We start from the raw sequence: 27637 nt of genomic DNA, 5'->3' as shown, positions 1-27637 counted from the left end.
AAACATGAGAAGGTAGATTAAGCTTATAAAGTCAACGAAGGGTCTCAGCTTTGAAGATAGTCTGGCCAAACTGGGATTATATGCTTGCTCACCAACCCCTTGGCTGTTGCCCCCAGTGGCCTTAAAAATGTACTTATTTTTCAATTCACCGCTTGAAGACACGTTTGAATTGCATAAAACTAAATGCAGTGCTAAACAGGACCTCCTATAGATTGACTGTCGCACATAAGGGTTACCAAATATCCAATCTGAGCCCTTATTTGGCACCACAGGAACTTTTTTAATTCTTGTATTGCTCCCCAGCTCTTTCTACAATTAAATTTGGCTCACTGGTAAAATAAAGTTGTGGATCCCTACTCTAGAGCTTTATCATTCCACATGCCAATAAATCCTAAATTCTACTGCAAGAGATTTGATAAAATAATACAATCTCTTTACAAGAGCCATATACTGAGGGCACATATCCCTAACTGCTCTGTCCTGTTTTCTGTGGAAAATAGGGATCATGAGCCTTAATAAATTGAAGAAGCATCCCGTTTAGTGATGGGCGAATTTATTCGCCAGGCGCGAATTCACGGCGAATTTGCGCGATTCGCGCCCAGCGAATAAATTCGCGAAACGCCCGCGAAAATTCCCAGAAAAAATTCGCCGGCGTCAAAAAAATTATTTTTCGAAAAACGGACGCCGGCGTCAAAAACGGGCGCCGGCGTCAAAAACGAGACGCCGGCGCCGTTTCGCGAATTTTTCGGCGAATCGAAATGGCGCAAATTCGCCCATCACTAATCCCGTTAAGAAGGGATGTAACTTGAGTTACCTGAGGGCATAGCTAGTTGATTTGGGATATGGTCAGGTCCAATATTGTTCCACAGCTATTTGTGTGCTTCTTTTATATAGTGGCAACATATTTTACAGTGCTTTTATCAAGACTAGAGGTATATATTATTCACATCAACCCTGCCCACGCTCAGCTTCAAATCAAAGGCCCCTATCATAGCCATTCACATACACACACTATATAGTCTACGTATTTAGTCTGGAGCCAATTAACCTTCCGGTATGTTTTTAGAGCGTGGGAGGAAACCAGAGTACCCAAAGGAAACCACTCAACCATGGAAAAAAACATACATACTCTTTGCAGATGTGAATCAATCCTAGGATCCCAGTGCTGTAAGGCAGCAGTGCTAGCCATTATTTCAACATTATGCGCAGTTTCATCGTGTAGTATGGCACCCATTAAAACTGCCCATTAGTATCTGGCTGTTTTCACTGTATTCCAAATGGGGGGGGAAATTCTATGAACTTTTCAGTGTGGATTGTTTATAATGAAGGCTCCTAAATCGATTGTCCAGGCATGTGACTTTACAGGTTTGGATTACTGGTGCCAATATGGAACCCTCAGAATCCCTGCATTTCCTTTAATTTCTCCATATTTGCAGTCTAAAAGGGAAATTGTAAAATACCAGTCACTAGTGAAATCCACATACTGCAGGTACTATTGTAATCAAGTTATATGCATGCTGCATGGCTGATTAAAAAGTAGTCTAGGTTGCACCATATGTGAAATGCACATGATTCATATGAGAAACTTGCAGAGCTATGCAAAGCACAGGTGCCAAAATGTCACATACCTTCCATTGGTCCCAACTTGCACAGGACAGTCCTGAATTATGGACCATAAAGGAAGGGGGCTTGCTGGAAAGTGGGAGGATCTTGGGAGAGGCTCAAGTTGTCCCATTTTCCAAAACTCAAATGTAAGAAGGTATGTAATGATGCTTAAAGGGAAAATACACAGATTTTTATAAAGCGGACAGAATTGGTACTGTTTTACAAGATAGAGAGAAAATAACAGAGTTAACTTTGGGCTGTTTTCCTTCAAAGAAAATGAAAGAATTGTCATTGTGCACTGTTTGTGTACATGAACAGACAACATCTGGTTGCTAGGGTTCAACTTACCCTAGCAACCATGCATTGATGTGAATAAGAAAATAGAATATAAATAGGAGAGGGCCTGAATAGAGACATGAGTTAATAAAAAGTAGCAATAACGATACATTTGCAGCCTTATAGAGCTTTGTTGTTGTGACCCCCATTTGAAAGCTGTAAAGCATCAGGAGAAGAAGGGATATAATTCAAAAACTATAAAAAAATAAATAATTAAGACCAAATGAAAAAGTTGCTTAGACTATAGTATACCAAAAGTTAATTTACAGGTGAACAACCCCTTTAAGGGCAAATAATATATCAAGATCATTATTAGCAAAGGTGATTAATTATGACCAACCCCATGAAAGGGCAAGAGTACTGAGTGAGCATATGCTTTATTTGAAAAAGTACAAAGCCCTTTGGGCTTCTGCAAAAACTGTTCTAATATGGAGGAAGTCACAGGAAAAGCGTTTATTTATTTCCCATGGGTTCAATTTTTCCCACTACTGGGGGGAATACTGGTATGATTTCCTGGGCCAGTTGGGCCTATGTCTATTAATTTAGGAAAAAAATGTTGGTGGTGCCTCTTTGCCCTACTTTCTGCCTCAGCAGAATCTCTGTCTTCTCCTTAGTCAGAAGGGTCAAGGCTGATCTGGATAGGGATTCAAAATAATCCCTGATATTACTTCTGTGTGCCGTGTACCAGGAAGTGACATAAAGCGGGCATGACAACCGGAGTCAGGAAGTGTATGTGGCGCAGCATCAGCTCTCAGAAGTCACTCTGTTGCCAAGAAGGGAAGGGCAAAGGGAAACACAGGGTGGAGCCGCACAAAGGTTATTGGAAGTGGAGGGTAAGAAGAGTGAGGTGATTGGAAGGGAGCTGGAGGAAAGGGAGGGGAGGGAACAGAAAGGAGGTCTGTATAGGGAGGCTATTTTACAGAGTTATTTGCACTCCTCTGGTCTGGTGCAGACAGTTAAGGTGGCCATACACTATAAGATCCGCTCATTTGGCAAGGTCGCCAAACGGATCTTAACCTGATATGCCCACTAACGGCTGGGCGATATTGGTTGAATCCAAACGTTTGGCCCTGGGGCCGAACAATAGGATTACAATGCTACGAATGGGCGCCGACGTAGAAAAAAATCAAACTTGCCCGATTGATATCTGGCTGATTTTTGGCCTGATATTGATCGGGAGGACCCGTCGGAAGCCCCCACACGCGGGCAGATAAGCTGCCGAATCGGTCTAAAGGCCAAGGATCTCAGATCATTAAAAAAAAAGAATTCAAGTACAGCTCAGTCAGATTATACTAGTGCCTCACCAATGTTTTCAGTTTCACTAAGAAAAATTGCCCTGCAGTCACAGGACCAGGTTTGCACAATGCCTACTCCTAGAGCTGAGTCAGTTCAGCAGCAGCAGCCTGCACACATTAGTAAAGTATGGGCACTCCTGAGTTAAAGCATTAAATTAAAGTTTCAAGCCCACTTCATATACCATGCAGAGGTTTGTAGTTAAACACAGATTAGACCATTACCTTTTCTACCAGTAGTATGGTTATTTAGTCGTTTTATGGTTACATTTTCATGTTTCTTCAGAACTGGATTAATGTGAAAGATCAAATTCTTCTACCCATGTTTAATTAGTTTTTCCTTTATCTAGTTTACTTTTCCATAAATTCCATGTTATGCTTACTTCAAAAAGAAAAAAATGAACATTTAATACTGTGATTACCATTGACTAATCTACACTGTATACTATAAATGGAGGGGGGGCCCACAAACTTTAGTTATGCCACTGGCCCAACCAGTCCACTAAATAGTGATTGTCTATGGCAACTTACAGAAACCCCTCTGGTATTTGCCAGAACCCACAGATTGTTTGTCCAGGTCTGAATCATGAAAAGCCTGCTGCTCCATAGACAGTCATGTAAAAGAAAACAGTGCTCCAACTACTGACTTATTATTACTAGGGATGTCGCGGACTGTTCGCCGGCGAACTTGTTCGCGCGAACATCGGCTGTTCGCGCTCGCCGAATGTTCGCGAACGTCGCGCGACGTTCGCCATTTTGGGTTCGCCTTACCTGGCGCTTTTTTTTGACCTCTCACCCCAGACCAGCAGATACATGGCAGCCAATCAGGAAGCTCTCCCTCCTGGACCACCCCCACACCCCCTGGACCACTCCCCTTCCATATATAAACTGAAGCCCTGCAGCGTTTTTTCATTCTGCCTGTGTGTGCTTGCAAGAGCTAGTGTAGGGAGAGAGCTGCTAGTGATTTCACTGATTTGAGGGACAGTTGATAGTAAGTTTGCTGGCTAGTAATCTACTTGATACTGCTCTGTATTGGAGGGACAGAAGTCTGCAGGGATTTGAGGGACATTTTAGGGTAGCTTTGCTGGCTAGTAATCTACCTTCTACTGCAGTGCTCTGTATGTACAGATGAAGCCACTTGGATTTGTGAGATAAATGCGTCATGACTCATGGTTAATTGAAGAAACTGCGTTATCTAAAGTCATCTTAACTCATTTAATGCATTTAACCTTTCCATTAGCATACCAAAGCACCATTGTGAACAATGGTGAATGCTTTAATTAGATGGGATGTTGTGACGCAGTTTTCTGTGTTAAATGAGATAAATGGGATATCTGTGTTTAGTTATTCTGTGTCAAACAGACAAACCAAAGTGGCTGCATCTGTAGCTGCCTGCTGTGGGCACTGATCTCTTCTGATCTCATCTGCTGACTGCTGTAATAACCCAATAGTCCTTGTAAGGACTGCTTTTATTTTCTTTTTTGTTGTTTTACTTTGCTACTTTAACAGCCAAGTGCTATTAGTCTAGCTGTGTTGGGGAGTGGGACTGGTGTGCTACTGTGCTGCTCCTAGTAGTTCAGCAGCACCAACCCGAGAATATTTTTTTTTTTTAATATACATATAATTTTTTTTTTTTATTTTACTTATCTTACTGTTCTTTAAGGTGTCCAGTGCTGTTTGCTGTTCTTCATAGTAGTGCACTTGCAGGCATTATTTGCCCAGTGGCCATCTAGCTGTGTGAGCTTGTTCACATTCTGTCTAAATATCAATAATAATACCGTCTCCAGAAACACCACCTGAGTGACGTTTTTCAAGCAGCAATAATATATTCCGTATCCACCACTGCTGTAGTGTATACGTTGACCTTGTAGGCATTATTTGCCCAGTGTGTTCTTCTTTTTCAGACCACTGCCACTTAGCTGTGTGAGCTTGTTCACATTCTGTCTAAATATCAATAATAATACCGTCTCCAGAAACACCACCTGAGTGACGTTTTTCAAGCAGCAATAATATATTCCGTATCCACCACTTCTGTAGTGTATACGTTGACCTTGTAGGCATTATTTGCCCAGTGTGTTCTTCTTTTTCAAACCACTGCCACTTAGCTGTGTGAGCTTGTTCACATTCTGTCTAAATATCAATAATAATACCGTCTCCAGAAACACCACCTGAGTGACGTTTTTCAAGCAGCAATAATATATTCCGTATCCACCACTGCTGTAGTGTATACGTTGACCTTGTAGGCATTATTTGCCCAGTGTGTTCTTCTTTTTCAAACCACTGCCACTTAGCTGTGTGAGCTTGTTCACATTCTGTCTAAATATCAATAATAATACCGTCTCCAGAAAACACCACCTGAGTGACGTTTTTCAAGCAGCAATAATATATTCCGTATCCACCACTGCTGTAGTGTATACGTTGACCTTGTAGGCATTATTTGCCCAGTGTGTTCTTCTTTTTCAAACCACTGCCACTTAGCTGTGTGAGCTTGTTCACATTCTGTCTAAATATCAATAATAATACCGTCTCCAGAAACACCACCTGAGTGACGTTTTTCAAGCAGCAATAATATATTCCGTATCCACCACTGCTGTAGTGTATACGTTGACCTTGTAGGCATTATTTGCCCAGTGTGTTCTTCTTTTTCAAACCACTGCCACTTAGCTGTGTGAGCTTGTTCACATTCTGTCTAAATATCAATAATAATACCGTCTCCAGAAACACCACCTGAGTGACGTTTTTCAAGCAGCAATAATATATTCCGTATCCACCACTGCTGTAGTGTATACGTTGACCTTGTAGGCATTATTTGCCCAGTGTGTTCTTCTTTTTCAAACCACTGCCACTTAGCTGTGTGAGCTTGTTCACATTCTGTCTAAATATCAATAATAATACCGTCTCCAGAAACACCACCTGAGTGACGTTTTTCAAGCAGCAATAATATATTCCGTATCCACCACTGCTGTAGTGTATACGTTGACCTTGTAGGCATTATTTGCCCAGTGTGTTCTTCTTTTTCAAACCACTGCCACTTAGCTGTGTGAGCTTGTTCACATTCTGTCTAAATATCAATAATAATACCGTCTCCAGAAACACCACCTGAGTGACGTTTTTCAAGCAGCAATAATATATTCCGTATCCACCACTGCTGTAGTGTATACGTTGACCTTGTAGGCATTATTTGCCCAGTGTGTTCTTCTTTTTCAAACCACTGCCACTTAGCTGTGTGAGCTTGTTCACATTCTGTCTAAATATCAATAATAATACCGTCTCCAGAAACACCACCTGAGTTGTTGTTGTTTTTGTTTTAAAAATAATGCCAGGCAAAGGCAGGCCGCCACGCAGAGGCACTAGGGGCCGTGCTGCTATGCTATCCTGTGGCCCTAGGAAATTGCCCAGTTTAAAAAGGCAATGACCCTGAACTCCCAAAATGCTGAAGAGGTAGTTGACTGGCTTACACAGCACACCCCATCCTCTACCGTTTCTAACTTTACCACAACATCCTCATCCTCCACTGCTATGGGCACCCCACGTAACACTTCCTCCACCACCGGCGCCCCTTCTTCACTGGAGTCAGAGGAGTTATTTTCACATGAGTTTCTTGAACTGAGTGATGCGCAACCATTATTGGCAGAAGAAGATGAAGGAGATGAGGACGTTACACCAGATTTAATTCTGGCAGAGAACACAACAGAGATGGACATAATGAGTGATGACGAGGAGGTCCCCGCTGCTGCTTCCTTCTGTGAGCTGTTAGAAGAAATTGATGCATCTGAGGAGAATGATGATGAGGAGATTGATGTTTTGTGGGTGCCCAGTAGAAGAGAGCAAGAGGAGGATAGTTCAGATGGAGAGACGGAGAGTCAGAGAGGCAGGAGGAGAATAAGACTTAGAAGAAGCAGGGAGGACAGCTCGCAGGGAACAGTAGGGCAACAACATGTATCGGCACCTGTGGTCAGCCGGCCAAACGCACCCGCCATTGCCGCCGACTTCTACTTTTACCGCCAGATTGCCAGCCTCAAAAAGGTCAGCAGTGTGGGATTTTTTTAATGTGTGTGCCTCTGACAAAAGCGTTGTAATTTGCAATGAGTGCAGTCAGAAACTGAGTCTTGGGAAGCCCAACAGCCACATAGGTACAACTTCTATGCGAAGGCACATGAACGGCAAGCACAAAGCACTTTGGGAGCAACACCTCAAAGGCAACAGGCAAACTAAAAGCCACCCTCCTTCTGGTCCAGCATCTTACTGCTCTACCTCTGCTGTCCTTGACCCGTCTGAACCACCCTCCACTCCGCCTTCCACCTTGACCACCAGTTCCCATTCCCAGTCATCTGCCCCCAGCCAAGTTTCTGTGAGGGCCATGTTTGAGCGTAAGAAGCCAATGTCTGCGAGTCACCCCCTTGCCCGGCGTCTGACAGCTGGCTTGTCCGCACTCTTAGCCCGCCAGCTTTTACCATACCAGCTGGTGGACTCTGAGGCCTTCCGCAAATTTGTAGCAATTGGGACACCGCAGTGGAAGGTACCCAGCCGCAATTTTTTTTCAAAAAAGGGAATACCACACCTGTACCACCATGTGCAGAGCCAAGTCACCGCATCTCTGTCACTTAGTGTTGGGCCAAAGGTCCATATGACTACTGACGCATGGTCCTCCAAGCATGGTCAGGGCAGGTATGTCACCTACACTGCCCACTGGGTGAACTTGGTCATGGCTGGGAAGCAGGAAATGTGTGGCTCAACAACGACAGTGGAGTTGGTGTCACCGCCACGGATTGCACGCGGTTCTGCCACCACCTCTACTCCTCCTTCGCTCTCTACCTCGTCTTCTTCCTCTTCTTCGTCCTCTGCTGCTGGGTCCTCCTCCTCCACACCTGTGCACCCCCAGCTCCCCCTAGGCTATTCGACGTGCCAGGTACGCCGTTGTCATGCTGTCTTGGGGATGACGTGCCTGGAAAGCAAAAACCATACCGGGATCTGTACTCCTGTCATCTCTGCAGTCACAGGCCGATCGGTGGCTGACCCCACACCAACTGAAGATCGGAAAAGTGGTGTGTGACAATGGAAGCAATCTGTTGGCAGCACTGAGACTGGGCAATTTAACACATGTGCCCTGCATGGCACATGTTCTGAATTTAATAGTACAACGTTTTGTCTCAAAGTACCCAGGATTCCAGGACGTTCTCCGGCAGTCCAGGAAGGTGTCGGCCCATTTCAGACGTTCCTATACAGCCATGGCACGCCTTGCTGACATTCAGCAGCGGTACAACATGCCAGTCAGGCGTTTGATTTGCGACAGCCAGACTCGCTGGAATTAAACGCTCCTCATGTTGGAACGTCTGCTGCAACAACAAAGAGCCGTCAACGAATACCTGTTTGAACTGGGTGGTAGGACTGGATCTGCAGAGCTGGGGATTTTTTTCCCCCGTTACTGGGTGCTTATGCGCGATGCCTGCAGGCTCATGCGCCCTTTTGAAGAGGTTACAAATATGGTCAGTCGCACCGAAGGCACCATCAGCGACCTAATACCCTTTGCTTTCTTCCTGGAGCGTGCCGTGCGATGAGTGACAGATGAGGCTGTAGACCAGCGTGACGAGGAGCAGGAAGCGCACGATTTCTGGTCGGAATCACCAGAACGAACCCAGGCACCTGCTGCAACGCAGGGAGAGGTGTCAGAAGTGGAGTCAGAGGAGGAAGGTGGCTTTGTGGAGGAGGAGGACCAACAGGAGCAGGCTTCCCAGGGGGCTAGTGGTGACCTTTTGGGGACCCCTGGTCTTGTACGTGGCTGGGGGGAGGAGACCGTGGATGATGCAGTCCTTGATAACGAGGAAGCAGAGATGGATACCTCTGCATCCAACCTTGTGAGAATGGGGTCTTTCATGCTGTCAAGCCTGTTGAAGGACCCCCGTATCAAGAGGCTTAAGGAGAAGGACCTGTACTGGGTCGCGACTCTACTAGACCCTCGGTACAAGCATAAAGTGGCAGAAATGTTACCAACATACCACAAGTCTGAAAGGATGCTGCATTTACAAACCAGCCTGCAAAACATGTTGTACAATGCTTTTAAGGGTGATGTCACTTCAGGAACTCATCAACATTCCAGGGGCAGAGGTGCCAGTAATCCTGCCACGAGCGCACCTGCAAGGACAAAGCACTTTGGCCACTCTGTAACGTCAGACATGCAAATGTTTTTCAGTCCAAGGCAGCGGCAGAACCCTTCGGGATCCACCCTCAAAGAACGCCTCGACCGGCAGGTAGCGGACTACCTGGCATTAACTGCAGATATCGACACTCTGAGGAGCGATCAACCCCTGGACTACTGGGTGCGCAGGCTTGATCTGTGGCCAGAGCTGTCACAATTTGCCATGAACCTCTTGTCTTGCCCCGCCTCAAGTGTCCTCTCAGAAAGGACCTTCAGTGCAGCAGGAGGGATTGTAACTGAGAAGAGAACTCGCCTAGGTCACAAAAGTGTGGATTACCTGACCTTTATTAAAATGAATGAGGGGTGGATCTCGGAGGGTTACTGCACGCCGGAAGACTTGTTCTGAGTTTCTGATTCTGACTCCCCATGCAGCTGTCCTTCTCTGCACGCCTCATGACTCCACATACAGCTGTCCTTTAGCGTCCTCCTCCCTCCACCACCGTTACAAACTAGGGTGCAAACCCTACTGGTTTAATTTGAATCCAGGTAAATCCTGAGTTTTTCTGGCCTCTGTGCTTCAGTGGCTGCGACCAAAAAAAACAGAATATTTTCAGCATTTATATGGCATATTTTTTCTGGCCTCTGTGCTTCAGTGGCTGTGACAAAAAAAATGAATATTTTCAGCATTTATATGGCATATTGTTTCGGCCTCTGTGCTTCAGTGGCTGCGACAAAAATAAATGAATATTTTCAGCATTTATATGGCATATTTTTTCTGGCCTCTGTGCTTCAGTGGCTGTGACAAAAAAAATGAATATTTTCAGCATTTATATGGCATATTGTTTCGGCCTCTGTGCTTCAGTGGCTGCGACAAAAATAAATTAATATTTTCAGCATTTATATGGCATATTTTTTCTGGCCTCTGTGCTTCAGTGGCTGTGACAAAAAAATGAATATTTTCAGCATTTATATGGCATATTTTTTCTGGCCTCTGTGCTTCAGTGGCTGCGACAAAAATAAATGAATATTTTCAGCATTTATATGGCATATTTTTTCTGGCCTCTGTGCTTCAGTGGCTGTGACAAAAAAATGAATATTTTCAGCATTTATATGGCATATTTTTCCTGGCCTCTGTGCTTCAGTGGCTGCGACCAAAAAAAACAGAATATTTTCAGCATTTATATGGCATATTTTTTCTGGCCTCTGTGCTTCAGTGGCTGCGACAAAAATAAATGAATATTTTCAGCATTTATATGGCATATTTTTTCTGGCCTCTGTGCTTCAGTGGCTGCGACCAAAAAAAACAGAATATTTTCAGCATTTATATGGCATATTTTTTCTGGCCTCTGTGCTTCAGTGGCTGTGACAAAAAAATGAATATTTTCAGCATTTATATGGCATATTTTTTCTGGCCTCTGTGCTTCAGTGGCTGTGACAAAAAAATTAATATTTTCAGCATTTATATGGCATATTGTTTCGGCCTCTGTGCTTCAGTGGCTGCGACCAAAAAAATTGAATATTTTCAGCATTTATATGGCATATTTTTTCTGGCCTCTGTGCTTCAGTGTCTGCGACAAAAAATTTTTATATTGTTAGCATTTATATGGCATATTTTTCCTGGCCTCTGTGCTGCAGTGGCTGCGACAAAAAAAATTTTTATATTGTTTGCATTTATATGGCATATTTTTTCTGGCCTCTGTGCTGCAGTGGCTGCGACAAAAAAAAATTAATATTGTTTGCATTTATATGGCATATTTTTTCTGGCCTCTGTGCTGCAGTGGCTGCCACAAAAAAAAATTAATATTTTCAGCATTTATATGGCATATTGTTTCTGGACTTCTGGTTCAGTGGCTGCGACAAAAAAAACATAATTTTTCAGGAAAGTACACATGCCTAATTTTTCAGGGTTCTGCAACAGTGGCAAAATCGCATCTTTTATGGTCACCGCAGGTGATCAATAAAGTAGACCAAAACTGGGCCCACACTGCAGAATCAGTGTTTTTTGGTTCACTTCACTGTACATTGAATTACCTCTGCCTGACCGTGCACGTGCGCACAAGCACGGTGACTGCTAAACACACCACTACAGAAATATTGCCACCAACAGGACGAACATCCTGGAGGTGACAAGCAACTAGTAATTAAAAACTATTATTTGCTCACTTGACGGTATCATTCATTAAAGCTCTTTGCGTCTTTTAGCGTTGCAGTAAGCACCGCGTTTCGTCTTTGCGTGTGAACAGGCTGTAACTTTTACACGACTTGATTGGCATGTAGACGCCGGACGTTTTAAAGCATTTTATTACACAGGTTTAGAAATGTAGTGTGATTTCTGCCCTTTACAGCACAAAACGCAGCGCTGTGTCAACAATGGATTTTTCAGATACATTTTTGCCCTTGATCCCCCTCTGGCATGCCACTGTCCAGGTCGTTGCACCCTTTAAACAACTTTAAAATCATTTTTCTGGCCAGAAATGTCTTTTCTAGCTTTTAAAATTCGCCTTCCCATTGAAGTCTATGGTGTTCGCGACGTTCGCGAACCGTTCGCATTTTTGACGCAAGTTCGCGAATATGTTCGCGAACTTTTTTTCCGACGTTCGCTACATCCCTAATTATTACAACTACTAATATCAAACTAATGCAGATATATTAACATTATATTAAAACATTTTAACCTCATTTAATTCAGCATTAGCCTATATAAAACCCAGTTTAGCTTGGATTAAAACCTTTGAGATGATTCTGGCAGGCTAAGGAGAGTGTGAGTTCAGTAACTCACTGAGGCTGTTTCTGAATAGCACAATTAAGTGCACATTTGCTTTTTCAGCCCAGTGTTAGAATGTTTGTTTTTATGCGTGCCCTTTATATGTAACACTTGGAGAGCCTCAAGCTTGACATCTCTGTTCTAGACTGCCGTGTGACTGAGAGTACATGATATAGGGTGCACCGACATTATAGTGTTTCTGTTCTTAGAGAGAACTAGTTAGATGTATTCTACATTGTTTTCATTACAGAACATGAATCTCCTGCCTCACAAAGCAGCCATAACAATAATATATAGAATGAATTTACATCTGCTAGATATCACGGAACATTGGTTTTTTTGGCTCTGGAATATACTGTAAATTTAATGTGTCAAATGAACTGGGTGATTCATTCTTTTTAACTTGAGGCAGAGTCTAGCTGCAGAAATTATTTGTATTCTGGGGTACAGTTCAACATGCAAGGAACACTGTTTCTGTGCATTATCATGGATGCTTTATCTCTGCCCTCCCATTGGAGAAATGTTCTCTGGAGTGGAATGCAGTACATTTGTGTTTATATGCATGTAGTTGTACTGGGGCTACATAGAGATGAGGGTCGGCTTGAATGTTACTGTAATTACGACACCTTAATGGAACTTAGATGTTTATAAGTGCATGACATACAATATCAATAAATATTTATCTGTATAGTGCTGCAGATAAACCTAACACAAATGCATTACAATGAAATATCATGGTTTTTCAAGGAAATCTTATTTCATGCCTCCCAACCAATTAAAAAATCTGTTCATTTTAAGTTACTTCTCCAATCTATAATTCAGCCTAAATAGGAATAGTTGCTTGCTATTTACAAAATTAATATTTCACTTCCTTCATTCCTTGTGAGCTCGTAAAATCCCAGGTCATGCCAATTTCTGGGCAAGCAGGTCAAAGGGAAATCAAACTTGGGTCAATGAAGCACATCCACAAACAGGTGGTGATGTAAAGAAAGACATTCAAGAAAACAACATTACGAAAAATCACTCAGAAGGACAAAGAAATTCACAGAGCTCTAAAGAAAAAAACATACAGGGTAATAGGAATTAACAGTTGCCAAATTCTTATGGGTAGTGCAGTCTTTCAGGGTTACCCTAGCAATCCTAGCTTGTGATAACCAAAACAAGGAGATTAGGGTTATTTTATCATTTCCCCATCTTAACTTTTCATAATCATAAACCATTTTGTTGGGTGCACCACAAGGTCTCAGTAAGAAGATTTGCTTTAAGGTAACCAAAGCCTAAGTGAAGTCGGGGATAACAGAATTAAGGACTTAATTAAAGGTAGTACCAAGATAGCATGTTTAATACAACCATCTAGCCCCGTATGTATAAAAGGTGCAAAGTTTGTCCAGGTCTAGTAACCCACATCAATCAGTAAGGCGCTTGCTTTTAAACAGGTAACCAGTAAATACTACCTGCTGATTGATGACTGCAGTTGACAAGACCTGTAGCAATCACGGCACCTTTTATTATATACAGTAAGTCCAGGAGTGCTAGACAGGACAAGCCAACAGAACAGTTTGTAGTGTCTCTCTCATATGTTCTGCCTAGTACAGTACAGGAAAATCTAGCAGCTATTTAAGCAGCTGAAATTCAGAGGCCTGTTAGCCATGCAATAAATGCTGACTTCAGCTTTCCAGATTCTTCTGCTTCATCCAAATATCTTTGTACTTTAACCCAGTGTGTGGTTAACCACTGCTTCAACTCCATCAAACCTCCAAACAGACAACGGGGGGATCCAAGTAGAACGGCTGGAGCCAGCTATTGCTTTTTAAGACGTGAAAAAAAATCCCTCTTTGGCGTAAGAATAACATTTTCTCTATTGCGAAGGATTATTGTCTGTGTTCTTTTATCTTGAGAAGATTTGAAAGTTTAATGGGAATTTCATCACATTGGAAAAGCAAAGCACATGTGTTCTCACACTGTAATGCTTAAAATGGCCAGTTTCCTGTTTTTGTTGGTTAGAGATTGTGACTTACACAAAGAAATAGGAATGAGAGGCAGATAATAAACTTTTGGCCCAGTTAATCCAGTTTTGATTTCACAGATCATATTTGACCTCTGTATAATTCCATGGACTTTAGCTCCCTCTCCCACTCTTGCCTACGCACTGTTCCATCAATCCAATGCCCCTCCCAATAACTTAATTTCTCACATTTCACTTCCAGCTCCAATATTTGAACATGGGACACTTAGGGGCAGATTTACTAAGGTTCGAGTGAATTTTTGAAGTACAAAAAGTTCGAATTTTTTGGATACATCAACCACCGAACAGGATACTAAGACTTCGAATTTACTTCGACTTTGATTCAAAGTAAAAATCGTTTGAATATTCGACCATTCGATACTGTCTCTATAAAAAATTTCGACTTCAATACTTCGCCAACTTAAACCTGCTGAAGTGCTATGTTAGTCTATGGGGACTACGTTTTTGGGTATCGAAGGAAAATCGTTCAATCGTACGATAAAATCGTTCAAATCATACGATCGGAGTACGATCGTACGATGAATAAAATCCTCCGACTTCGAATTCGAATGTCGGCGGATTCTATTCGATGGTCGAATTTCAAAGTATTTTCGACTTAGAAATTCTACCCTTGATAAATCTGCCCCTTACATTAAATCTAATTATTTTGTATAAATAAATGGAGATGTGCCCAGGAGCAACCAGATTCTGTGGCGGCTGTAGGGCCCAGAAAGTATATTTTGCTGTGAAGTCCAAGAACATTTAGTTGCACCACTGGACCTGAGATTTGCATTAAAAAAGGATCTAAACTGAAGTTACTCAGAGTAGTCCTCTAAGTAGTGACTCAATTTTCTATTTTTAGTGGATTCTCAGATATTAGCAATTATACAGTATACAGCTTTGGACTGACAATTGCATACTTTCAGCTCAACAGCAACCCTAGCTGTCTATGCATTTTCTTTATAGTGAGCTAACCCAAATGTGTTGTATCAGCAGTCTAAAACGGAATTATGTGTAAGCATTTGTTACTTCTCTGTTTTAGAGAATAGACCAGTGATCCTCAACCAGTGGCCAGTGAGCAACATGTTGCTCGCCAACCCCTTGGATTTTGCTCCCACTGGCCTCAAAGCAGGTGCTTTTTTTTTTAAATTCCTGGCTTTGGAGACAAGTTTTATTTGCATAAACCAGGTGCACTGCCAAACAGAACCTCCTATAGACTGTCTATTCACACAGCCAAACACACACACAGCAAATAGCCAATCACAGCCCTTATTTGGCATCCCTGGGGACTGGTTCATGCCTGTGTTGCTCCCCAACTCTTTTTACATTTGAAAGTGACTCATGAGTAAAAAAGGTTGGGCCCCTGGAATAGACTATGGAGTGACTAGTTGAGAGGGCTTGATATAACTAATGCTGTTCAAAACATGTTTGCAATTAATTTTTTTCTCTGGAGTGATCTACAAGCACAGCACACATGATTCAATGTAGCACCTTAGGTTTTCTTTGAATGTTTTGAATAGCAACTCTTGCATACAGCCGGTCTAGTTCCTCATGTGCTGTGATGTAATGAAGAACTGGTATTTTCTCCATGGGATAATACAGAAAAATTGCTACAGCTCATTGGCACATTCTCAACCTGCCCAGGCCTGTCAGTAACCAAACAAAATCTTTGGTTTTATGCAGTTGCTGGGTGACTACGACAAGGTGAAGGCCATATCGGAGGGATCTGACTGCAAGTGCAAATGTGTGGTGAAACCCATAAATAGAGACTCCTGTCAAAGCATGCATAATGGGCAGTCCCGCCCAGAAGACTTTTATACAGTGGAAACCATTACGTCAGGACCTAACTGCAAGTGTGCATGTGTGGCGCCCCCCTCTGCCCTCAACCCCTGTGAGGGAGACTTCCGTCTGCATAAACTTCGAGAAACAGAAAACAATGGCTTCAAGGTAGGCTTTCTATCTCTGAGCTCAGCAGTAGATTTAGGGGTTATTTAATTTTTTCATAGAAAAAAAACCTTGAATTTTTCAAGATTTATTAAAGTCTGATGGTGTTAAAAATCCAAATAAAAAAGTACTCCAACTCAGACCTGCCAAGTTCATGTAGAAGTCAATGGGGTAACTTTATCAAAGAGTGAAGTTCCACCACTAGAGTGAAATTCCGCAGCTCTCAATTCATTACTATGGGATTTTGAAAGGCGTATTTATCAATGGGTGAAAGTGAAAGTTCACCCTTTGATAAATACGCCTATAAAAATCCCATAGAAATGAATGGAGAGTGGCAGAATTTCACTCTAGTGGCGGAACTTCACTATTAACTTCACTCTTTGATAAATATACCCCAATGTCGGATGTCTTGTTGATATCCTGATCTGCACTGTTCCGCTCAATAATTCGAAGAGTTTGTGGTTTTCAGGCGTCCAATTCGAAAAAGTCACAGCTCAATAATTCGAAGACTTTGTGGTTTTCAGGCTTCAAATCCAAAAAAGTTGCAGTTTTCGCGAAAGATCCAAAAATGTTGTACAAATCTGATTTTTTTCACGATTTTCAGAAACATTTATTGATAAATAGGGGGTGAAAGTCAGTGAGGATTTGGTCGGAGTAGTTTTCAGAAAATAGTGAGAACTTTTCGGATTTTGTTATATAACCCCCTTAGTGTATTACATATACAGTGTTCATCTTATTAGGTTAGACAGATTCCCAGCAAGACTAAGTGGATCAGCCTGTTCATGGCCTGCTCCCTACCAGGAGTGCTTGTTTCTTCACACCATGGCCGCTACAGAACCTGACGGATTAGGATATTGTGCTGCATGTACTCTCGGCAGCTTCAGATATCTGCTGGTGATATGAAGCTGAGTTTAAAGGAGAAGGATAGGCATATTTAATTGGGGTACCAAAAGTTAGGCAACCCCAAGTGATTGTATTTACTTACCTGAAACCCCGGTGCTCCTATCAGCAGAAAACTGCACCGGCCCGGGGTTATTCCAGCGAGCACCACGGATCGATCGGCTTCCTGCTTCCTTCTTCTTCTTTCTTCAAATTTCCCGGGGCAGACACATGCGCAGTAGAATGAAATAGCCAACTTTTTAGTTAAAGTTCGACTTTTCGCTCTACGGTGCATGCGCAGCCACGAGAAGAAAGAAGAAGGAAGCTGATCGTCCGCAGTGCTCGCTAGAAGAACCCTAGGGTGCAGTATTCTACTGATAGGAGCACCGGCCCAGGGTGTCAGGTAAGTAAATACATTCACTTGGGGGTGTTACAAACAGGTGGGATGGCTTTAAAATAACATAAAAAGCACAGTGAGTTGTTTCCATGGAAGGGAACAGACAAAAAGTAGAATAAAATGTGTTTCTGAATGCAGTGGATGTATCCAACATGCAGAAACATTAAGCCTGTGATAAATCAAACATAATTATTTAGTGATTTTTTTTATATACCCCACAAATTCTAACTGCTTAGAGATATTACATCAAGCTGTAAATCAAAGCCAGATTTAAAGGAACACATAATATTTTCCTTCCCCTGTTGCATAAGTTTTCCAAATATTCATTACCCAGATGGAGACGTTAATGATCAGTCGTGCAAAAGCTTGTAAAGCCAGTCGGTTACATCATTAGAAATTCCATCTTTCCATTTGGCCTCCGCAGGTGTCCCGCAGCAGCTCCATTTGAGGTCCATTTGTGTGTGCATAGCTTCCCAGATTTCACCCTCCACTGCACCTGACCATTATTCTATCCATTCTGTCGCCAGCTGTCACCACTAGCACAAAGCACACGAGTGCTACTGGCTCAGCAGGGACCCAACAACTTATTATTAAAGAGGCACCATGGGACAGATTTACAAACCTTAAAGGGATTTTAATGCTCATATATAAATTGCAGTTACGTAAAAGCAGTGCTGTAAAATGAACAGACACAGATGTTACATGTTTTCACCGTCTTTATGTCACTTGGAAAAGTTTTTCTTGTCTTTTCTATATTTAAAGGACTAGAACCTAGTTTATTTTGTTTATAGAAGTTGAAATAGTTTAGCGCAGCTTTCTGAAACTTCAGATTCCTAGTGCCATTTTTATGGGATTATGTTTATATGTACTGTATAGTTCACCTTTACTTTATTTTTTTAATAACTGTTTAGTAAAATGTACTGTATATACTGATTTCAAATATGACACATTAATATTTTCATTTGTTCTTTCCAAGTTGTCAACAATTATAGAAATGCTGGAAGGAGCCTTTTATGGACTGGATCTGTTAAAACTACACACAGTCACCACCAAAATCACTGGTCGTGTTACAAAACTTGAAGAGGTGGGTAGCCTCCTAGCACTTACTGTAATGGCATGTGTGATGGGGGGGGGAAATCCTGCCAAGTGTGATACAGTTTGCATGATGATGATGACCATTTTAGAACGGTCCTTCCCCTTCTGACAAACGTTTTCAGGTTACTTGCTGATAGCAATTCATTTGGTCAAGAAATTGATTATGAGTCATCTGCGCCACTCAGGTTCCTGTAGCAGAGACCTGCAAATCAACAGATCCTGAGTTTGATTCATTCCACTGACCCTGCATTGCAGCACATATGCTGTTTTAGGCACTTAGGCACCAGGTGGCAGGTGGAGACTAAGATTAAATATAGGCCCTAGCAAATATAAAGATGCTCAAAAAGCCCCCACAGATTCAATAAATAGACACGGTCTATGGCATCTTACAGCAACCCCTCTGGAATCTACAGACTGAGGGAAGGCAAATGGATTTGGAAAATGTCATTTCTAGTGGAGGAGAATATGGGTCACCAACACAAGCATCACCAATTTGTTTTCGTGGGGGTGGGGTTCAAATTTTGCTTTACCTTCCTTTATCATCCCTAAAGTCTGGGTATGCACATATGTATGGGTGTTTGTGTGCTTTCTGCTTAACCAGCTACTATATTATCATCACCTGTCTGCAGGGGCTTGCTAAACTAGCTTGCTAACAATAAATAATATTGTAAATTGGCATGGATTGTCATTTTCTCTTGCTGAAAACAATAATGTTCCATAAATAATCAGTCCCTCGATATTCACTTTCCAGCCATTTAAATCCATCAAATACCTTTGCAATTGCTTTCCCTGAAACCACAGGAATAAGGTTTGGGGTACATATCCAAAAGTGTCTTGTGCTCTGTTGTGTAGTGTTTCCTAGTGCATCTAGGCAGTCCAATGGCAGTGTAAATGTGGCTAATTTCCTTCATGCTATAAGATGCATTTTACCAGTTGATTATAACACTGGAAATAGTTTTTCTCTATCTGCCTGTAATGCCATGTCAAAAAAAGGTTCTTGACAGGCACAATAATATTGTAAAAGGTTCTTAATGAAGTGGCCAGTAATTTTCTTGACATTCTCACCTCTCATTCTTAAAGAATAAGTTCCAATGAATAGATGAAATAGATGAATATCATATATATAAATCATTGAACATGACAAATATTTATGATTGACAGCTGACTTCTGTACTGGACAAAACATTTCTTCCATTGTATGAGACGTGCGACATATATTTTGCCCCATAAGAAACAGTGAAGCCTGTTGCAGCTGAAATGCCAGTCCCTCGAGCAGTTTGGCCCTCAGTAATCACTATCCTTTGTAAGAAATGTGTACAGGATATATATCAATTTAGTCACAGTTTCTAAAAACAGATTTACATTGGGTGAAGTTAGGAATATTTCATTTATGTTTGGCCAACACTTCAACGCCGTAATAAGAGCTTTTAAAGCCACGCACCTAAACAACAAGTTCTTATAAAACCCACATCAAAATAAAAATTCACATGAGAATTGGATGAATCATATCCAAGAAGAGTGAGCTGAGGCCACACATGAAGCAGAGCCTTTGGGATCCCTCTTGTGCTTAGGAACTGCATATAAACAATACCAGCAGTTTCAGCTTCCCTTTTACTCTAAAGGATTATACATTTCTCCATCTGAACCTGTGTCAGTGCAGCATTTGTATTCTTGCTAAAGGGTAAGTTCTTCTAAAAGTAACCTTGAGGATAAAAGTAATGAAAGAAATGTGTTCTCTTTATATGAAAAAGATTTGGCCTTGTTTTTATCTAAAAATAAATAGATAGCTAGATATATACTCACGAGTCCAAGGCAGGGCTTTCACCCAGATACTTTTGATCAATTCAAAATACAAAAGGCAAGCACAAGAGATGAGAGGTGCCATATCAGCCATTGTAATCACATGCTTGCCTGAATGATTCTGATTTGGTGTTGATGCAGTAGATATATTATAGCTTAGTGGCAAGGTAAGGACTGGCATTGGTCAATCGAGTCTTGGAGGTAAATGGCTTGAGTGGACATGAGAACCATCTGATAGGTATACTGTGGCCCAAGGTAATGCTGTGGGTCCCAACACCCACAAATGTCTATCGCTATCCCGCAACTGTTTTTTTCTGCCACTAATTATGCATTTTGTTTTGTTTTTAATGATACAGGTGGTTTCCAAGAACCTCACTAAAGAACAAGAGCAAATTAAGGGCAGTGTGGATGAAATCCTGACTGAGATGCACAAGAAGGAAAAAGAGAATTGCACTAAAGGCAGCCAAGATTCCCATTCCCTGCATAACCTCTCTGAGATTGGCAAGAGCCTTCAAAGAGATGCGGCTGCTGCCTATTCTCATAAGCATGTAAGCTGGATCACAGAATATTTTCCCTTTATGAATACAGGAAGGTAGTCTCATTTTTGCTGAATTAGAGATATCATCCGTCCTTTTATTAACTCTATCACTTATTGAATGGCTCTAAGATAGAATATACTACTGAATGCTTTTGAAATGATATCATCTCAATGTTTTATACAATAACTGGGACTTGTACGAAACTCACCTTAAAACCAATGAATAATATATTGTAGACCGTGGTTATCTTACGGAATCCGTATGTGTTAATTTTTTTTGTGAAGATTCTGAATTAGGTTTCTGGTTCTTCTGCTAGCTAGTGTCTTAGTCTAGCAACCAGACATTGATATGAATGATGACTGGCAGAGAAATAAGATATAAACTGAAGGGAAAGTAAATTAGTCTCATACTCTCAGGATACCCCACAAAGAAATTAAAATAAAGCACAGTTTAGATGACCGTTATCTGTAATGTACAGGTGTGGGACCTGTTATCCAGAATGCTTGAGACCGGAGGTTTTCTGGATAAAATCCAATAGGATTTTTTTTGCACTCCATAAGGAATAATTATACCTTAGTTGGGATCAAGTACAAGTTACTGTTTTATTATTACAGAGAAAAAGAAAATCATTTTAAAAAATGTGAATTATTAATTTAAAATGGAGCTATAAGAGATTTCTGTAATTTGGAGCTTGTTGGATAATGGGTTGCTGGATCACATACATATACTAGTAATTAATGTGAATATCCCATTAAAAATAAAACAACTTCAGAAAAGATTTAACTGGTGCATCAGGTTCAACCCATTTACACCATGAATGCTGAATTGTTTCAGAGAAATTCAGATCACACAGGACTAGTGACTTACAAAAGTTCCAATCAACATGTTTCTCAGGTTTAGATTAGAAAGGTCAATTGAGGGGTCGGGAGTCCATATGACTATTCAACCAGGCCGAAGGGACCCGCCCCAGTTCCAAAGGCAATCAAACTGCAAAAAGGTTGATATCAAAAAAGATATATGTCCCAAGGCCTCTTAAAGTAAAAACAAATAATTTATTGGTAATCACATTTAAAAAATTATTCGGTACATACTAACCACACATATCCCACCTTACGTGTTTCGCACCCTTCGGCGCTTAGTCATAGGCATGTCTATTATAGACGCCTATGACTAAGCGCCGGAGGGTACGAAACACGTAAGGTGGGATATGTGTGGTTAGTATGTACCGAATAATTTTTTAAATGTGATTACCAATAAATTATTTGTTTTTACTTTAAGAGGCCTTGGGACAAATATCTTTTTTGATATAAAACTTTTTACAGTTAGATTAGAAAGGAGCATATTTTGGCCAATCACTGGACATACTGTATGACATTATTTTACATTATGACTCCCGCTAAGCAAAACTAGGCTATGAATCCTGTAGCCATCCTTTGTTTGAAGGGCTGTAAGTCTTATTTCCCTATATTAGAATGAAGGATATCTCTTGTAACTATGTTCCTACTAAGACTAGGTATGGATCCATCAGCTCATCACTAGCAAGTGCCAAGCTAAACGGGATGATTCAGAAAATAAGATTCTTTGGAATCAGCAGATGCTCCTTATTCCTGAGCACTCCAGGAAATCTGGAAACACAGCTGTTCATGGACAAAGACTTTCTTTTTGCTATACTCTGAATGTCTCCGGGTTTATCTTCTGCTTGGCTCTAATTTTGGCATTTGTGAAATAAAATGTCTTGGGAAACTCAGAAAATGCAAACACATACACATCTTGTTTATTTCATCAGTTCTTTGTTGTCCCAGTTAGCTGAAGCAACAAAATAATTAAGATATCTTTGTGTTTTTTATCTGGGTACCTGCTGGTTCATTGGTCCATTTGGAACAGGAAATTACTTTCCATGTATAATATAATATACTTTCATAATAATATCTTTGTTATTATTCAGTACATCTCTGTAGTACAGGTAGTCATGAATTTAATGAATAGTAATGCAATTAGTTATTCTAGTTAGTCTGATATTTTAGGGATGCACCAAATCCAGGATTCGGTTGAGGATTCGGCCTTTTTCAGCAGGATTCAGATTTGGCAGAAGCCTTCTGGCCATCTGAACGAATCTGAATTCTAATTTGCATATGCAAATTAGGGGCGGGGAGGGAAAATCGCGTGACTTTTTGTCACAAAGCAAGGAAGTAAAAACTGTTTTCCCCTTCCCACCCCTAATTTGCATATGCAAATTAAAATTCGGTTCAATTTTAGGCCGAATCTTCCACAAAGGATTCAGGGGTTCGGCCGAATCTAAAATAGTGGATTTGGTGGATCCCTATGATATTTACAAACTCTTAAGCAGAAAATGTAGGTCATGTAGTCTATTTTCAAAAAAGTAATCACTCTATTGGTTTATGTAAAGCACCAATTGTTGCTAGGCTGGGTAGACGCATGCCTTGTATCCTCTGTATTCACAAAGAATAAATTTACCCTCTGAACTCATATTTCAGAGATGAATATCTCCTCTGAGTCTGTTAGGTATAAAATATAGTGATTGGAAGCCACTGGATAGGGTTCATAGTCATAAGTACCAACCGAATAATTTTTGATGACCATGTAGTTCTACACCACATACTACATGGATGTAGATTTCAAGTGGTCCCACAGAGCGCATATACCTTTAATAGATGAGCCAACTGTTTGAGGTTTTGTCTCTATTACAAGACAGCAGGGGATCCAAGGCAGATGAATGGTATTGTGGAGTTTTTTGGCCAGGCAATGTAGGACAAATGTGAGGCAGTATAAGGTATCCAAGGAATTTATCATTAGACAGCAGAATGATTCCAACTTCCAGAGAATCACTTAAATGTATCATACTGTATCGTAATTAGTTTTAATTCTTCTGTGCTCAAGTACTGCATGTGCCAAAAGATAATCAGGGCCTTAGAAAAAAAAGCAGAGCTATGCTTAATTTATCAAATCTTTGGATGTTCCTTTTGTTGGCTTCTGCCCAGTCCCCTACTTATAAGGCATCTTTCTGTGACGAGAGTGTGCTTCAGCTGCACAAAGATAACTGTCACTAAAAACACAGGCAGTGGTGTGAAGCAGAAATCTGAGGTCCATTCTCTGTAATTTGGCTTCAGTATCCTTTATGTAATCACAGGCAGATCTTGGGATGATGCATGTTGTAGTTGTTAAACATCTCCTGTGAGAGGAAGTGCTCTCACTTTACAGCTACGCTGGGGAAAGTTTATTGTATTGTCTCTAAATGCGCTAGTGTTTGGCAATACACGGCCCATTCTAAAACAAAGGGTAACTGTGCTTCTCTTTGTAGTTTCTGGAAACTTGTGGCTGACCTAATACAACACACTGGCAATGTGAAAAGTTAATTTCCATTTTCTAGCACTATGGGCTGGAGTGGCCTGTGATGATGATTTTTATTATTATTATTATTGTTATTATTATTATTATTAACGGATATTTATAAAGTGCCAACATACTCTGCAGCACTGTACGATAAATGGGTTTATACACTGAACATACAGAATTACTTACAAAGCAATCAATAACTAATATTGATTGAAGAGGGCCCTGCCTTTATGTGGAAGAGAGAAGAAGAGTTATTTGATCCAAGGAAAACAAAATAACTGGCTTTTTAAATATTTAGAAATGCTATGGGACACTGCTGTTTGATTGCTGTAATTTTTTTAGAGAAAGCTTCTTTCTAGTACAGGTATTGGATCCGTTATCCAGAAACCCATTATCCAGAAAGCTCTGAATTATAGAACATCTGTCTCCCATAGATTCCATTTTTTCCAAATAATTCAAATTTTTAAAAATGGTTTCATTTTTCTGTGTAATAATAAAACAGTACCTTGTATTTGTGTCAAACCAAGATATATTTAATCCTTATTGGAAGCAGAACCAGCCTCTTGGGTATATTTAATGGCTACAGGATTTTCTTGTAGACTTAAGTTATGCAGATCGTTATCCGGAAAACCCCAGGTCTGAGCATTCTGGATAACAGGTCCAATACCTATATTTGCACTTTTATCTGGTGCAAAATTGTGTGAATATTTGTACTAGCTGCAATTACACTGAATTACAAGAGCTCTCTGAATGGAGGTCCTATAAAATTCAATATAGACAGTTATCATTCTGCATTTAAATGTCAATGTATCAGTGTGAACTTTAGGTGTATATTAGGGGTATCTGTAATATATATTGAGGACCAACCCTTGTTTGATAGTTAATGCATAGTAGGATAAGGCATAAGGGATTGCATGCCTTTAAAGGAGAACTAAACCCTAAAAATGAATATGCCTAAAAATGACATTCTATATACTGAACTTATTGCACCAGTTGCTAGTTTGCAAATTTCAGCTTCTCAAATGATCCAGGACTTCAAACTTGTCACAGGGGGTCACCATCTTGGAAAGTGTCTGTGACACTCACATGCTCAGTGGGCTCTGAGCAGCTGTTGAGAAGCTAAGCTTAGGAGTCATCTCAAATTATCAAGCAGAAAATGAGGTTGGCCTGTAATATAAATGATGCTACAGGGCTGATTACTACATTCTTGTGCTAATTGCAGTGGTTTCTGTGCTGCCATTTATTAATTATCTGTATTAATTACTAATCAGCCTTATATTTTGACTTTTATACTCTAAGGGGCAGATTCACTAAGCTCGAGTGAAGGATTCGAATGAAAAATACTTCGAATTTCGAAGTATTTTTTTGGTACTTCGACCATCGAATTGGTTAAATTCGTTCGAATTCGAACGAAATCGAACGAATCGAACGAAAAATCGTTCGACTATTCGACCATTCGATAGTCGAAGTACTTGCCCTTTAAAAAAAACTTCGACCCCCTACTTCGGCAGGTAAAACCTACCGAAGTCAATGTTAGCCTATGGGGAAGGTCCCCATAGGCTTGCTAACCTTTTTTTGATCGAAGGATTTTCGTTCGATCGTTGGATTCAAATCCTTCGAATCGTTCGATCGATCGAAGGATTAGCGCTAAATCCTTCGACTTCGATATTCGAAGTCGAAGGATTTCAATCCGAGGGTCGAATTTCGAAGTATTTTTAACTTCGAAATTCGACCCTTAGTGAATCGGCCCCTAAGTGTTCTGTATATTGTGAGTGGGTCCCTAAGCTCAGTAAGTGACAGCAGCACAGAGCATGTGCAGTAAATCAGCAGAAAAGAAGATGGGGAGCTACTGGGGCATCTTTGGAGACACGGATTTTCCCTGCTAAAGGGCTGTCGTTGCCTTGGGCTGGTACAGAAACACAAAACATAATGTACAACATTTCTAACTACTTCTTTAGTTAGGCTTTAGTTCTCCTTTAAAGGCCAATCTTTGTAGCATATCTGTAACTTATTCATAGTCATGTAATACATTAGTTGATTCCTACCCCACATTTCTTTCTCCTACCTTCCTCTTCTATTGCACATCAGCTTTCTCAACCTTCAGTTGAGTCTGATACCAGATTCTCTTGAGATGGAACCTTAGGCAGCATTCAGCACTACACACATGCGGCAATTCATTTAATACCACAATTCAATTTGGTAATATTGAACTGTTACCTAATGTTACAACAATAAGCAACGACTTTTATCGACTCAACATAAAGTATGTGTATATGTTTTAACTGTTTTGTAATTCATCATATGTGCTGTTTACCATTAAGGACAAATATGAAGAAAGGTTTCTTAAAGATGAAAATGAACAAGCACAAGTAATGAGTCCAAGGGCCCCAGCACCCCCTCAGCAAGTTAAGAGAAGGCCACTATCGCAAAGGCAAATTCAAGTGAGACCAAAACCAGCCCCAAAGCCATCTGTCATCCGAGGGGTCACATTTTACAAGGCAAAAGTCACAGATGATGACAGCGATTTGGAAGATCAACGTAAGTTATTTAAAACTCTTTGGTTAAACATGGGGTAGGATAGACTATTATTGAAATTTCATTTTCATATTAATCTACCAAATGTTACAGTAACATAAAAAGCAGTGGCTTATAATTTATAATGTATGCATTTAGGGTACTGTGGCCTTTAGTGTATGAGGAATGGGGGTTAAGGACAAAAATATGGTTAAAGCTGTGGATGTATCCATTGAGGTTACACAGGGATTGAGTTGTTCCGATGTACTGCCACTGCTTGCACACAAATCAAAGAAAGAATATGGTGAGCAAAAAAGGACATTGTTGGGACCATGTTGTATTTACTTCATGGTGCATCTTTATAGTGGATCTGTAAGACCCAAACGAGTAAGTAAGGATTGCAAAGCCTAGTGAAAGGGCAAATAACATCTCAGCTTAATGTCCAAATCTAGGTAGATATCTCAGTTCAATGAATACAATTGAAATGAATAAGACTCCCATTCAAAATACGTACGTGATATAATACAGTAATATACAGTGGTGTGAAAAACTATTTGCCCCCTTCCTGTTTTCTTATTCTTTTGCATGTTTGTCACACTTAAATGTTTCTGCTCATCAAAAACCGTTAACTATTAGTCAAAGATAACATAATTGAACACAAAATGCAGTTTTTAAATGAAGGTTTACGTTATTAAGGGAGAAAAAAAACTCCAAATCTACATGGGCCTGTGTGAAAAAGTGATTGCCCCCCTTGTTAAAAAATAACTTAACTGTGGTTTATCACACCTGAGTTCAATTTCAAAGGTTATAAAGCCATTTCTAAAGCTTTGGGACTCCAGCGAACCACAGTGAGAGCCATTATCCACAAATGGCAAAAACATGGAACAGTGGTGAACCTTCCCAGGAGTGGCCGGCCGACCAAAATTACCCCAAGAGCGCAGAGACAACTCATCCGAGAGGCCACAAAAGACCCCAGG

At 40.8% G+C, this 27637-nt stretch overlaps 1 protein-coding gene across 3 annotated transcripts in view; it reads left to right on the top strand.

Annotated features, from left to right (window-relative positions):
* The window catches only part of olfml2b.S (olfactomedin like 2B S homeolog), a 69649-nt gene that overhangs the window by 27150 nt on the left and 14862 nt on the right, over positions 1–27637 (top strand). For all 3 annotated transcript variants that reach the window (XM_041561609.1, XM_018261184.2, XM_018261183.2), the window contains exons 2-5: positions 15822–16085; positions 18335–18442; positions 20610–20801; positions 26468–26684. In XM_041561609.1, coding sequence (XP_041417543.1) covers positions 15921–16085; positions 18335–18442; positions 20610–20801; positions 26468–26684 — 682 coding nt within the window. In that variant the 5' untranslated portion in view covers positions 15822–15920. The remainder of the gene's footprint in view (positions 1–15821; positions 16086–18334; positions 18443–20609; positions 20802–26467; positions 26685–27637) is intronic.

The sequence above is a fragment of the Xenopus laevis genome, chromosome 4S (genome assembly GCF_017654675.1).
Source record: "Xenopus laevis strain J_2021 chromosome 4S, Xenopus_laevis_v10.1, whole genome shotgun sequence".
Taxonomy (NCBI): domain Eukaryota; kingdom Metazoa; phylum Chordata; class Amphibia; order Anura; family Pipidae; genus Xenopus; species Xenopus laevis.
This window is presented reverse-complemented; position numbering and strand designations above follow the sequence as displayed.